The sequence below is a fragment of the Anneissia japonica genome, unplaced genomic scaffold (assembly GCF_011630105.1).
Source record: "Anneissia japonica isolate Jap-2015-1 unplaced genomic scaffold, ASM1163010v1 scaffold287868_len458714_cov195, whole genome shotgun sequence".
NCBI classification, from domain to species: Eukaryota; Metazoa; Echinodermata; class Crinoidea; order Comatulida; family Comatulidae; genus Anneissia; species Anneissia japonica.
Window position 1 is genome coordinate 247631 of NW_022698322.1, and position 16061 is coordinate 263691.

Sequence of the window (16061 nt, forward strand, 5' to 3'; positions counted from 1 at the left end):
ATGAAAAGGGAGTCCAAAGAGTATTTTAATAAAAGGGGTCGTGTTTTAATACATGTTTTCTACCTTTGAGTTTTATTATCAACTATTCAAACTGAAAAGTATTTTATTTGATGTTTGATTTGGTAGGGGTGTCACTGAACCATTCAAAATATTTGTTCAAGCCTTTATATCCACGGTTGACTTCAATAAATTAATCATTAAATCAGTTTATTTATCTGGCTACCAAATTCTATTTTAGAAAAAAATTTAATATATTAGTGTTATCTCACTAGCATATACCAGAAGGTTGGTATACTCTGGGATCCTCTTTAAAATCATCAGTATATTTTGTTTTTAATTTTTCTGGTATAAAAATACCTAATCTATAACAAAATGAAATGAAGCACCTTATTTAGAGTATGTATAGACTAAAAAGACCACATACTTTTCTGTTTCCTGTTATTTTGTTATTCTGCAATGTCAATAAAAATAAAATATATACTGGTTGATTTCTTTGTACAGGATAATAATAAGACTGGTTTCTTGTTAATTGTTTTGAATGTCTGCAGTAAATGTGTCAAAATAGTGTTTGTACCAAATAAAAATTATTAGCTGAGTCAGCAAATGTTTATCCATTCCTCACATCATTTTGCACACATCTCTTTTTATATTAAAGTTAACCCATGTATTAAAGGTGCACTGAAGATAACATAACCATGAATAACCTCTTTATTATAACATTGAAATGGACAAAATTATCATGGAGAAAAAAATTAAAACAATTCTATTTCTATTGACTTACAGAGTATTTAACTATTAAAAATCCTTTTTGATTTATTACTACCGGTAGCCAATTTAATTGTTTTGTAGATAAGATAAAATTTAGCAGCCTAATTTATGTCTTTTCTGGCAAGTCTGTTGTTGCATGCATTACTGGCGCAAAACTATCCAGACATTGATTTACTGTATTTTATTTGTTTAATATAAATGTAAATCATGCTTACTTACAGCTGGAAGGTCTAAAGGTTCCTCATGTTAATATCATATAATTTCTCTGTTAGTTGTTCACCAATGTACTAGAATATAATAGTGTTAATTGTTTTTGTTCTTTAGATTCAAATTCAGTCGATTCTGGAACATGTATTTCAAACTCACCAGAAGACGCCACTATGATTAAGTTTGAAGACCCCACTACAAAAAAGAGGCCGCAGACATTGTACGATGAATTAATACCTAAGGAAGAAGTAGACGCCACTTGCGACCTCCTACAAGTACAAATCGATGATGCCGTAAGTTCTGTTTTTGTAGATATGTTTGTACCATCAATCTATAGTGAGGTGTGAGTAAAACTGTGTAATGATATTTATTTAACATTCGTATAAATAGACTTATGGAATTAATTATATTTTCATTATTATAGGATACTCCATTACATGGTCGGCCGAACTGGAGGGTGGGGGAGACCTGGGCCCCTTCCCCCCCCCACTTTTTGGCAGAAAATATATAATGCCTATAGATGTAGATGTTTGTATGGTCGCAAAGAAACACTGTGGGGGCCTCCACTTTATGCTAGTGGGCCACCCAACAGAGACGTTCCGCCAGCCCTGTATTATGATCATACTGTGCTATTCAATCAATGCTATGTGATCACTATTGACATGACGTGATCATACGTGTCAGTATTCGATCATTAACGGCACTATATTATGCAATAAAACATCATGTGATCACTATGACACTATATGATATATATGATCGTGATGTGATCACACAAATTATAAGATATAAATCATTCATGACATTCAAGACATTAACAACATTACTTTATGTGATCTAGCAATGACGCTATGCAGTCAGTATGCGACATGATGTGATAATTCATGACACTCTGCACTCATTAATAGACTACATTATTTAAATCAAAAAACTTATTTCAGTTATACAGTATATGATGCTAGATGTGATCATGTCATAAACACTATGTAATCATATTATGATCATTTATGACATCACATAATTTTCATGATACCATTCATCATCATCATCATCATCATCATAGTCATCATCATTATCATTTAATGTCTGCTATATCCGCATGTGAGGGTAAAACTGTTAAAGCCTATACAGACTGTATGGTGGATGTATCATATGCGACCAGGTGGTGCGATCAGCCGCAACTTCCGGATTGATATTCACAACATTATAATCATTCATGTGGCAAAACATACCAAATATGATAAGATATAATATTTAATTTAAGTCTGTACTGGCTCATTACATTATGATCATGCTGTTGGCAAGCTATTGTGCAAATATGACAATATGTTTCATTTGTCGGGATGACGTCACTGTGACTCGTGCATTATACTGTAATGTACAGTACTACATGATAGCGATGTGATGATGGGTTGTAGTGACAAACACTGGCACTTTGTGGTTATCCTGCAATTTGTGGCATTTGATATGACTTTTTTTGCTTGTGTGTGTATTGTTTGACAATTTGTGGTTTAAATTAACATTAACAATATATCCTGTAATAGTATGATGACCTTCTGTGGTTAAGTATGTTTAAGTTGTGAGATATTGAGTTGAGTTCTTCAAAACAGGATTCTTTTGAATCTCTGTTTCAAGGCCAACATTCTGCAGACTAATAAATTTAAGATTTTCTTGACACCACGCCTCGGGACCAACATACCAAAAATTGGCTAGAAGTTCTGATGATGAAAAATATCTCCATGTTCTTATGATATTCAATAGTTTGACCAAATTTTATACTTATCTACGGCCTATTTGAAATTCTCTTTGACACCAAGCCTCGGCCCTGCTGTGCCAGGGATCAACACACCAAAACCTGACTAGAAGTTCTGATGATGAAAATATCTCCATGTTCTTACGATATACAATAATTTGACATCAGTATTCTGTTTACTAATGACAACAATGGGCAACTCCACATCCCTTAGGCGAGACTCTTTTTATACCTTGTTTAGCAAACCCACCGACTGCAAATATTGATGATTTCGAATAAAAATAAAATTTTATTTTTGGGCAATTAGCGTACCCGCCGCCACAAAAAAGTGAAATTTTAAGAAAAAAATAAAAGTTTTTCTTTATTGTTTATATTATGCACTCCGCTGCCTTGAAATCTCCAAAGATGATATGTGTATTTCTTCCTAATTATAATAATTTGAAGCATTAACCATTCTATTTTACATTCACCAATAAAATTTTATTTTTATTTTCGCCTCCATCTGGGTATTTTTGGCAAAACTGTTCGCCAAATAAAACAAAATTTCATTTTTAATTTTATTCCACCCTCCTCCGGTGATCTTTAAAAAAATAAGTATTTAAAACAAGGAATAAAAAGAGTCTTGCCTAATATGGACAAAAAAGAGTAATTAGTAAATAACCAGTACAAATTTTGTCAGGGGTCCCAAGTTGGAAGAAGTCATTTCCAGGAGATGTGCGGTGGCAGTACACATCTAGATGTGTATAAGAGACAGGGATTTTACAGACGCAGGGGTCCAGAATACATCAACCCCACTACGGTTGTTGCCTGGGGTAGGAAAATATAAAATTTAGGTATCTGAAGATGGCCGGAAATGACCCTCTCTGAAATTTCTTTTTTAGCTGATTTTTTTCATAATATTGATATATTTAGGGGCCCGAACCGACTTCCCCTTTGAATCTGCCACTGATCTGGTTAATGAGCTTTTTTAACACAACTAATTTTATTTTGCTGCACATACATGATACCAATTGGCACTGAATTCCTTGATATAATTGATAATAAAGCAGTGAAAACATGCAAAATTATGAGTTCCAATAGACTTGGAACTTCTGTTTTAATGAGCCTGAAGTATTGTACCAAGATGGAAATATTCGTAATATATAATATACAATTTAATTTTAATTTCTGCTTCTCTTCTCGACAGCTTGCAAAAAAATATTCTACTCCAGATGTTGAAGATTTAAACCTGCGACGTATAATATTAGGCACAGTACTGGACAGCGAGAAAAAATATATTACTTCAATGGAGTGCCTTCTTACGGTAAGGGTTACAACAAAACACCTGAATATGACAACCATAACAAACATTTATTGTAAACGTACTAATATTTTATAATTACCCAACAAAAGTATAATTATTAACTCACTTACAACATCTAAATATACATACCCTAGTACAGTACTTTGTAATTCAACTTATTTTTCATGGAATGCAGGGGCGTATCCAGAGATGTTCAAAAAGGGGAGTGGCCTAAATAGGGGGGGGGGGCAAAAGTTGTGCCGACCGAGATAATACTACCCTAGAGGGTCCCAGAGCATGTCCCTGTGAAATTTTTGTATTCTAGACACCCGAAAATAACTTCTGAGGCATTTTTTTTTTTCGGCGATCATTTTTTAAATTTTCTTTCTTTTTTTTTTTTTAACCTTCAAAAGGTGGGGGGGGGGGCAGGCAGGTACATGATTCGAAAGATAGGTACTTACAGATTTTTTTTTACAGATCATGAGCCCTTGTGCCAAGAAGTGCTTAAAAGAAGGTAGAACCAGGGAACAGTGAAATTTACACATTTGTAATTTCACTGTTCCCTAGTAGAACCACCAAAATGCACAACGTTAGAGCAGAGCTGCAGTTGTACTTCTGGGGTAGGGAGGGGTGGGAAGAAGAGGGGGTGGGGGTGAAAGAAGATGCTTCACCCCAGTAGTTAATACTGGATCTGTTTGTGCAGAAAGTGGGTGGGGAATTAGATAGATCCTTTTTGTTAACATAAGTCCAACACTTTTTTTTTAACAGTTTTCTGGTACAATACTACAATATATTCTTCTGTTGTTATTATAGTGGCATATTGATTCTAGACATGTTCAATGTGTTGCTTGCAAGCTTCAGTAATTATGCAAATTAGTATAGTTCAGTTATTAATCCCCGCAAACAGACGAACAGGAAATCTGTGTTTTATTCTATATATTATCAGGAAGCTGAATTAAATAATAATAATATCTAGGATTTTTATTCACACCAATAGACAAACAGAAGTCGGATGATAATAACCTGCTCGCGTGGAAGGAACTAGTGGTCTGGTCTGCACAATAGTATATAATAATATTTCCTTATTACAGATTGAGGGATATACAGGGAACTGTTCTGATGTAGGGAAGGGTATCCAGGATTTTAAAAAGGGGACAATGAGTCTATATTTTTGGTGGGATGGGTTTTGCAGGAACTGACATTATTAATAAAACAATTTATTTCTATCTATTCAAACTGAAGGGTGATTTTGGACCAAAAAAATATTAGATTCAGTTAAAGTATTGTTCACTATGGCAACAGTGGCATATCTATAGGGGTATTGGAAAACAAGGTGGGGTGAGGGGGGTGGGACACTGATCGGGGAAGCGTAAGTTTAGCTAATGAAATTCCACCAACATAAGTCACCAAGAATTCTCGGATACATCAAATCTACATTCAATGTTTATTTATCCAGTGACTAAAATGGAAATTCATGATATTGTACATAATTTGCAGAAAAAAACAAGTGTCCAGGTTGGTTAAAAATGTAATTACTGAACTGCTAACTCACTTATCATACATTTGTAACCTCTCGGTTACAACTGGCACTTTACCATTGAACCAAAAGAAATTAGGTCATTCTAATTTTTAAGAAAGGGAACCCAAGGATGTGGAAAATATCGCCCAATATCCTTATTGACGGTATATAAAGGTAAATGTATCCTAACGAACTTGCAATTCGGTGTTCGAGAAAAGCATTCAACCATCCATGACTTAAATATACTGTAGTAGAGAAGATTACTGATATGTACCCTTGGAAAACGCCAACACACCATCGGTATTTTCCTGGACCACTCTATTGATCACGAAATACTTCTCTGAAACTATCTCACTATGGGATTCATAGTCAGACCTTGGAGTGGTTCAGAAGTTATTTGACAAGTATGACTAAATTTGATGGATGGTTTGAAATCTGATTATGCCTTTGTCAAGTGTGAGTTTCCCAGTGGTGCCAAGAGGCTAAGGTAGACGAGGAAAGTGCCCTGGGACCAAAGCCCGACAGTTGCCTTGGCTGCTAGGTAAAAAAAAATTTTTAATTGAATAAATAAACAACGTTTGAGTAAAATGAAAAATAGTTTTTTACTTTTCATGTTTCTGCAATTTTATTGTTGAAATAAAAAAATCAAGCACTCTATAATCGATTAAATTAGTCCTCTATCCGTTACAAGGTCGTAGCTTCTGTGGGTTTCGTCCCACCCCCCTCCCCATCTGGTCTCTACCCCTGGAACCTACTGGACAGTTTAGGCGCCCCCCGGACCCACAGCCAGTGGGCAAAGCTGCCCCTGGTCCACAGCCTCTTGGCAGCCCTGGGGGGGGGGGGCGGGGTTCCCCATGGATCTATACTTAGCCCCTGCTGTTCATCATATATAATGACTTTGTGAAGTATTCACAGTTGTTACCATTTATACTCTTTGCACATGACTCAAGTATATACTATGCCGCCAACAATAAACTTCTGAAAATAGCTGATTGGATCCATGCAAATCACCTCCATCTTAATCTTAAAAAACATAACTACTGTATATGCTTTTTAGAAGCACTATCTCTGAATTACAAATACCTGTAGCTTTTCACCAAGTATTATTTGCTAGAGTGCATCTACTAATATATCTAGGCATACACATAGATAGGAATGGAACACTCACACCAAAATCCATGTAAAACTATTGCAAGAAATGTCGGTACCATACACAAGCTGAAAATATTTGTACCTGGTGATATGTTAAATATTAATTTATGATTCACTTATTTTACCATGTTTAAACTAACTCTTGTCTGGATGACGGTGTAAGAAGAATATCTCACAAAAATTCTGCTTCAAAAATTAACTGCTCAATCTCAAATACTCATAGGTTAGCACAATGAACACCACTATTTTACCAACAAAGAATTATCTTTGAAATATCTGACCTTATTGACAACAAAGGTATTTTAATGTTTTTAGTTAAAACCGAGAGGACCTACCATTCTTAAGACACCCTTTTCATTGAACAGCAATTACCACTCGTCCACTCGTATTCACCTCGTCAAGCTTCATCTTTTCGTTTACAGATTTATTTCTGTCCAAGAAAATAATTTTTTTCACTGGTCCTAAATATTGACCTACCAAATCAAAGTAAGCAGCCTTCAAGCCTTGCAAAATTTAAACGTATTCTTAAGGATTCTTTGCTGGAAAAATGTATATTTTCCAGCAAAAAATTGGGGGAAAAAGGTGTAAAAAAGGGCAGTTATTCAAAAATCTGTACCTCATTCATCGTTCCCCAGTTTTTCATAAGACAAATTTTTTCTGTCTTCGAAAAATCAGTGCTACAACATATCGAAAAATATTTTTCCTCCGGTACAGTTGACCATGCACTGTAATATATTGATGCAAAAAATGAAATAAACTGATTGATTGATTAGACACCTTTTGGGAAATAAAAAAAAAAATAAGATCCAAAGCAGACTCCCTTTGCACATAATAATATTCTGTACTGCATAACATACAATAGCACTTCAAAGTGTGGAATCAATCAATCAATTTTCCAGATACTGTGGTTAACATCTTTCATAAAGGTCTCATTGTATGCCAAAAACCACATTGTCCCAATTTACTACAGATGGAGAAAGTTCATGTACTCTCCCCTCCATTCATACCTTTACATATAATTGAAATCATTTTAACAATATGATGAAGGCACTTGCTTTCCTTGACAATAAAGAAAGATATACCAGAACATGAAATCCCCTACCCCTATACTAAAGAAGGATGAGTATGTATAGAATTAATGACAAGTTATTTGTTAAGTTTGAAATGTAGGTACCTGGTTCATTGCAATGATAAGACTATTGGACCAGTCATAATTTTCCCTTTATGTTTATTTATTTATTTATTTCATCAATTGCAATAAACAAACTAAAATGATAAAATAATCAAAACCAAGTAACAAAGCAAAAGAAATTATTACAATATATATATACATATTATATAAATAAAAGTTAAAATAAAATTAAATTGACTAAAATAATTAAAAGCAGAATAATAAAGGCAAAAAAAAAAGAAAAGCAAAAAATAATGAAGTTAAAAAAAAAATAAACAAATAAAAAATACAAGTTTAGGGCCAGCCTGAAGAAAAAGAGGGAGACAGAGGGGTGAGGGGAGAGAGAGGGACAGAGGGAAAAAAATAACTAAACCATGGAAAGAGAGAGATACCTGTAGCTTTTGAGGTTAGACTTAAAGGATGAGATGCTTGTAGAATTTTTTGATTTTTAAAGGGAGTGAGTTAAAAAACGAGGGGGCATTGAAGCTGAAAGAAATTTTGAACAGTTCTAAGCAGGGCCTAGGAATATGGAGATCACCTAATAGTGATCTGGCGAGTATTCATGCAGCCATTAGCAATGATTTTAGTGATGGATTGACAGTTTGAGGAGTTGAAACTGATATCCGTTTCCCCAACCAATATTGCTACTCATGTTCAAACACTCAGATTATGCACAAATTCTGCTTTCGGTATTCCCCCTCCCAGGTCCTGGTCCTTTAAAAAAGTGGAACAAAGAATATCAATGTTGTATTTGCTTTGGGGCAAAGATAATATCTAGAATTGTGTAGTACAAATGTTGAAAGAGAGCTTGGAGGAATTTTTACAAAAGTCACGTTTGAACAGATCTGTTTGGCCTGCATACCTAAAGCTTTCTTTTTTTTACAGTTCATTTATTGTATTACTACAAGTCAGGAAATACTGACATCATTTTTATGCATTTGCTATTTTCAGAATTATCAGATTTCCCTTCATTGACGTAAGTTGTGGTACAAAAAACAGAAGATACAAATTTTGATTTGAGGGTTATTTTGTTCAAAATAATAGAAATATCAATTTTGAGACTTTCTCTTTGAAAGCATTTTACTAAAAATATCTTAGAGCATTGCCAAAATTATGATGTCAGCACTTTCTTTTGATGTCGTAATTAACTGTCTGCAATTATATGTTGTTATATTCCTGAAAAATGTCAGCAATAATGCATCGCGGTATTATAATGCTGTTAGTATTGCTTCTTCAGGTTTAGTTCGTACCCACTTACATTTTCCAAGGATAAGATATAACGATATCTCATTGACATAGTTAATGGTTATAGACATTTGAAGTATTTAGCATCACATTTTTTAGCTTGACATATGACATACATATGACGATGATTCTACAAAAAAAAAGTTACAAGTTAAATACCACGGGTTGTCAAAGTGATCTCAATCATTGCTTAAGACTTTTCTTTAAGTTAGGACTGGCAGTACCAATGCTGGGAAAGGACCTAAGCTCTCAATTGTGAAGGGCATGTTTCCATCGGCAATATATCATGGGGATGATTTTTAGCCAACTTGGTACCAGAATTACATTTTGCAAATAATGCAGGTCTCCCTCTAATTTAAGACCACCTCCAGTTAAAGACCACTTTTCTGTGGTCCCAAACAACAAATGTCTTTTATGTTTAAATGTTTAAATTATTATTCTAATTAAAGATCAGTGTTGTTAAACATTTCCAAAAGTGGTCTATAAGTGGAGGTAGTCCTGTATACATGTTTTTAATTTGAAATTATTATTGTTTTTCATAACCTTTTGGCCATGTTGAAAATTTAAATTTCTTTTTACATGTCTATAAACTTTACTCTTTTTAATTTTTATCAGGTAATGAAGGTATTCAGTGGAAATATGAACACCTCACAACCAATTCTATCATCTGAAGATTACAGTTGCTTGTTCTACAAGATTGCAGAGCTGTGTCAGGTGCACCAAGAGTTCCGCAATAACCTGGAAGCGCGACTCAAGGAGTGGACCCCAGATCAAACTTTCAGTGACTTGTTCCAGTTTTTGGTTAGAAGGATCATTGCATTTAATATATTATTTTATTTATTATTTTTATTGATCATTTTATTTTGCATTTCTTTCCGAATCATGAATATATAAATACATTAAAATATATATAAGAATAAAAAAGAAAAACATCCTATCAGAGGAATTTTTTCAAAGTACATTGATTCTTGAAATATATAATTTTTGATAATTATATTATACAAATTTTAGTTGGTTGAAGTTGCTTTTCGTAATTCCTATAAATTTTATAATTGAGACTCATAAACAGTTTTTAATGAAATGCTGTACATGGTGTAAAATGTGAACGTAATGACATGTGAACATTCCCTGGGAATTATAGGATTCCCTGGGCACGATAGAAATACTTGTTATTTGAACAGATCTGTTTGGCCTGCATACCTAAAGCTTTCTTTTCTTTACAGTTCATTTATTGTATTACTAAAAGTCAGGAAATACTGACATCATTTTTATGCATCTGCTATTTTCAGAATTATCAGATTTCCCTTCATTGACGTAAGTTATGGTACAAAAAACAGAAGATACAAATTTTGATTTGAGGGCTATTTTGTTCAAAATAATAAAAATATCAATTTTGGAGACTTTCTCTTTGAAAGCATTTTACTAAAAATATCTTAGAGCATTGCCAAAATTATGATGTCAGCACTTTCTTTTGGTGTCGTAATTAACTGTCTGCAATTATATGTTATTATATTCCTGAAAAATGTCAGCAATAATGCATCGCGGTATTATAATGCTGTTAGTGTTGCTTCTTCAGGTTTAGTTCGTGCCCACTTAAATTTTCCAAGGATAAGATATAACGATATCTCATTGACATAGTTAATGGTTATAGACATTTGAAGTATTTAGCATCACATTTTTTAGCTTGACATTTGACATATGACGATGATTCTACAAAAAAAAAGTTACAAGTTAAATACCACACGGGTTGTCAAAGTGATCTCAATCATTGCTTAAGACTTTTCTTTAAGTTAGGACTGGCAGTACCAATGCTGGGAAAGGACCTAAGCTCTCATTTGGGAAGGGCATGTTTCCATCGGAAATATATCATGGGGATGATTTTTAGCCAACTTGGTACCAGAATTACATTTTGCAAATAATACAGGTCTCCCTTTAATTAAAGACCACCACCAATTAAAGACCACTTTTCTGTGGTCCCAAACAACAAATGTCTTTTATGTTTAAATGTTTAAATTATTATTCTAATTAAAGATCAGTGTTGTTAAACATTTCCAAAAGTGGTCTTTAAGTGGAGGTAGTCCTGTATATACATGTTTTTAATTTGAAATTATTATTGTTTTTCATAACCTTTTGACCATGTTGAAAATTTAAATTTCTTTTCACATGTTTATAAACTTTACTCTTTTTAATTTTTATCAGGTAATGAAGGTATTCAGTGGAAATATGAACACCTCACAACCAATTCTATCATCTGAAGATTACAGTTGCTTGTTCTACAAGATTGCAGAGCTGTGTCAGGTGCACCAAGAGTTCCGCAATAACCTGGAAGCGCGACTCAAGGAGTGGACCCCAGATCAAACTTTCAGTGACTTGTTCCAGTTTTTGGTTAGAAGGATCATTGCATTTAATATATTATTTTATTTATTATTTTTATTGATCATTTTATTTTGCATTTCTTTCCGAATCATGAATATATAAATACATTAAAATATATATAAGAATAAAAAAGAAAAACATCCTATCAGAGGAATTTTTTCAAAGTACATTGATTCTTGAAATATATAATTTTTGATAATTATATTATACAAATTTTAGTTGGTTGAAGTTGCTTTTCGTAATTCCTATAAATTTTATAATTGAGACTCATAAACAGTTTTTAATGAAATGCTGTACATGGTGTAAAATGTGAACGTAATGACATGTGAACATTCCCTGGGAATTATAGGATTCCCTGGGCACGATAGAAATACTTGTTATTATCATCATTTTCCTGTCTTATATTGATTGATTCGTATGACTTGGCCATTACCTAACGTTTTTTTTTTACCTTGGTTGTTTACATAGGAAGGTCATATGTACTTGCACGAAGAATATGCAAGCAATTACCAGCAATCTATTGCGGTACTGGACAGATGCCGTAAGGAGAATCCACAATTTAACCAGATTGCAGAAAACATCAAGATGTCAAACGGAGAAGCGGCAACTCTGGAATGTAAGAGGATTAAGTTTTTTTAGATAATTGTGATGATAATTATAATAATTAATATCTTTCATCCAGAATTATCTCATCTTCACATATTTTTCTGATTGACATTGACTTTTTACATTTGTGGTAAAGGTAAGCCATACCAGTCACTTGTTGATAATCGTCGTTCTGAAATAATGGCCAAAACTTGCTGGAATGTCAATTTTTTTCAATCTATTTGTGCTAAACTTCCTGATGATCCTTAAATAAAAGCGAAACGTCGAATAAAATGTCCTTGTCAATTTTTTTTGTGTGACATTCATACTATTTATCATTTTGTTATAGACAGAATTTAAATCTTTGCCAAAAAATATAATAAAACAATAAAATAAAAAAAAATATTAAACAACTGAAAATGCCTCATTATACATACATATCAATCATTCATATGTCATACAATTGAAAAAAAATTAACTAGTATTAATGTTTTCCTGTTTTGAAGAAAGTATGATAGATTAACTCAAATGGCTCAAATACTTTTACATTTTTTAGGGGCGTTTAATATGGATTTCCTATCAATTATGCATATTTGATCTTTCTAAATCAGAAGGAAACAATCAATTAGGGATTGTGGGGGTGGACAAAACTAATTGGTCACATTTTGTTTTTTCATTTTCTACAAATTTTACATACAAACAGACAGGAGATTAATAGCATAGATGCAAAGTTAGACCAATTTGCAGGCAGGAGATTTTGTTTTAAAAACCCCTCCTACTATGGGTCTTGGGTATGCCGCCATTCGGAAAAATCCTTCCCTAGATGCTTGGAAATACATTCTTTAGGCTAGTATTTTTACAACTGAAAATGGTTAAGAAATAGCATTATTTTTCCTGAGAATGCATATTTCTGCAGTCCACGAACCTGTCACACACAATGAGCTGAGCGTGTGGTTGTTGGCAGTGGTGGATCCAGGAGGGTTCAGGGGGTTCGGACTAAAAACCCCTTCTGCGAAGAAGCGTAACAAAGTACTACTGGGTCTTGGCTTACAAAAGGCATGCTAACCTACCTAGGCATATGTTGGCAGATCAGACAAACTAGGCTTAGCTCAAAGAGTCTTCAACTAAAATTATACACACTGTTTTTTGTTCAGCGTCGTAATATTACTGTATGTTCGAAATTCTTCAGGCCTATCAGTTCATCGATCCTTGAAAGAAAGACTACATATCTAACTACTCAATATTGTTGGAATATAATAACATATTGAGTATGTCTTTATTTTTTTTTTTCTTTTTTCTCTATCTATATTCCTGAAGAATGAAATAAAATTACCTGACCTTTTTCGAGAGGGGGAAAAATTTTGAAGAACTTAAAGGTCATTAAAAGAGTCCTTAGAAGTCAGGAAAGCTCATTTCTGGCCATCTAGGAATCAACATTTTCCCAGGGAGAACTCCCGCATCCCCCTTTCATTTTGAGTTTTTTGAAAACATTTTGAACCCCCCTCTTTCAAATCCTGGATCCGCCCCTGGTTGGTAGTGTCTTCTTCGATCTTATCTGACAACACTGACAGTGCTTTGTAAAAGAACGACATATTTGGTGTTGATGCAGCTAGTTTTATCTAATGTCATTGAAAAAATAGTAAAAGATATTTTCGAATATTGACCCACCCTTTAATATCAAAATTGATATTGAGAAGGTTACTTAAAGCAGAAAGCCAACCACCTCAACCAGGGTGTGGTGTGCTACCATTTACTTGTGTTCGAATGTGAAACGACAAAACCATCCTATTTTTATGCACTGTAATGAGCAAGAGAGCAACAAATTATACATATATTTTCTGTTTTAGGCAACATTACATTTATGCATGAGATTTTGGTCCTCAAGCTTGAGAGCATAATATAGACTGCAAAAATGCAGTGAGCCTTGACGTGTATGTAATAGTAGGATGCTATATACGGTACATTCTTGAACGGCAGATATACAGTAGTGATAGATTTGAGGGCGCATTACTGTACATCTTTATCCCATTATTCAATCAATAATGATCTTGCACCCTCCTGTAAATATTTTCATTCATTTATTTGCTTATGACTCATTCATTTATCCAATTATTCTTCATCTCATTCACTCTCTTTATACATATATTTCTTCAGTCATTCATTAACTTTTTATTTGTTCATTTGTTCATTATTTTGTCTGTTGCTCTCTTATTTGTTTATTCATCTATTCATTTGTTTGCTTAATTCATTACTTTAACTCTTTCAGTTAATCAATTATATGACTCTTACTAATCCAATAAATTATTAATAGCTAGTAACTCAGTCGGTCACTTTTGCACTTAATCACTTAGTATTTCTCCCACTATTTAATCATTGTACATTATTTGTTCACTCAATTAGTCAGCCATCATTAGTTTATCCTTCAGTCTAATCAACTATGATGTAATCAACCAATCAAATCTCTTCTTATATAGGCATTATATATTGCTTATCGATCAGTCTCATGCCTATTTGATTGATCATTTCTTTTTAATTTCTCTTCATTGCTGTAGACATGGTACAGTGCAAATTGAACCCTTATTTGCAATCAAAATACAAACTTAATTAAAAAGAACCTACAGTATGCATCAACTGTTAAAGATACACAAAGAAACAAAATCATAATATAATTTACAGAATGTTATATAGATTTAGGCTTAAAAAATACCTAATTCTGTAATTTAATTTATACTATTTTTTTTTGTTAATTATAATTTACAGTACATAATATTATTTGTCTTGTTATATTTAACCTGTAACATTATATAAATGAAATGTATTTGAAATACATTTCTATATATCTCGGTTGGTAGAGTCTCCGAATGGTAATCATAAAGTCTTGGATTAGCATCCTGATGGGCACGATACTCGAAAATGATTATCATTTCTATGTAGAAATGCCACTTTTGAATTATAAGGAAGAGAAGGTTACTCACCAAAGGTTGAGAAATGTTAATGTTGGTAATGCATGCTTTATTAGAGTAGTTGATCCGAGATCTTCATTTTTCAGTACTTGTTTATGCTTGACTATACAAACATAATAAATATGAAAACAAGATTTTAATTGAGCATTTCACACACTTTTCTGGATCTGAAGAAAGAATGGTAATTGAGAAATCCTTGCCTTGAGGTGATCTATAGACCCATATTCATTAGTCATAACATGGAATTATAAATAGTCTGTTCTCATTATAAAAACAAGATGAAAATTTGATTGTGTTTGAAGCTATTATGATTATAGTTTTTTTTTTAATGATAAATACATTTTTTTTAATGATAAATAAAATGTCTCCCTCAAATTAAATAACACTGCTGGAACCTGGGTTTCCATGGTCTATCAGTAGCTTCGGTGTTAATAATAATAATAAAGATAAAAGACATTAATTAATGTTAATTTGGGACCACAGAAAATGGACTTTAATTGGAGATGGTGTTTACTTGGAGGGGTCTTTAGTTAGTTTGAGACCTGTATTTAAAAATGTAGCATTATAGTGTAAGGCGAGACTGTTTTTATACCTTGTTTAGCGAACACGCCGACTGCAAATATTGATGATTTCGAATAAAAATAAAGTTTTAATTTTGGCCAATTAGCACACCCACCACCACAAAAAATTGAAATTTCAGGAAAAAAATGTTTGTTTTTTTCTTTCTTATTTCGCCCTCCGCTGCCTTGAAATCTCCAAAGATAAGATATGTATATTTCTTCCTAACTATATAAATTTAGAACATTTAACCATCCCATTTTACATTCACCAATACAATTTTATTTTCATTTTCTTTTCCGTCTGGATGTTAATTGGCAAAACTGTTTGCTAATTAAGAAAACAAAATTTTATTTTTATTTTTATTCCGCCCTCATCCGATGATCTTTAAAAAAATAAGTGCGCTAAACAAGGAATAAAAAAAGTCTTGTCTAAGTTTAAATGAAAAATATTAATAATGATTAAAATGATTACTGTATAAA

The 16061-nt window shown here is 33.0% G+C and overlaps 1 protein-coding gene across 3 annotated transcripts in view; it reads left to right on the forward strand.

Annotated features, from left to right (window-relative positions):
- Positions 1–16061, forward strand: part of LOC117102495 (active breakpoint cluster region-related protein-like) — a 58523-nt gene that overhangs the window by 11868 nt on the left and 30594 nt on the right. For all 3 annotated transcript variants that reach the window (XM_033242778.1, XM_033242780.1, XM_033242779.1), the window contains 4 exons: positions 1093–1268; positions 3915–4031; positions 9713–9898; positions 11942–12089. In XM_033242778.1, the coding sequence (XP_033098669.1) occupies positions 1093–1268; positions 3915–4031; positions 9713–9898; positions 11942–12089 (627 nt within the window). The remainder of the gene's footprint in view (positions 1–1092; positions 1269–3914; positions 4032–9712; positions 9899–11941; positions 12090–16061) is intronic.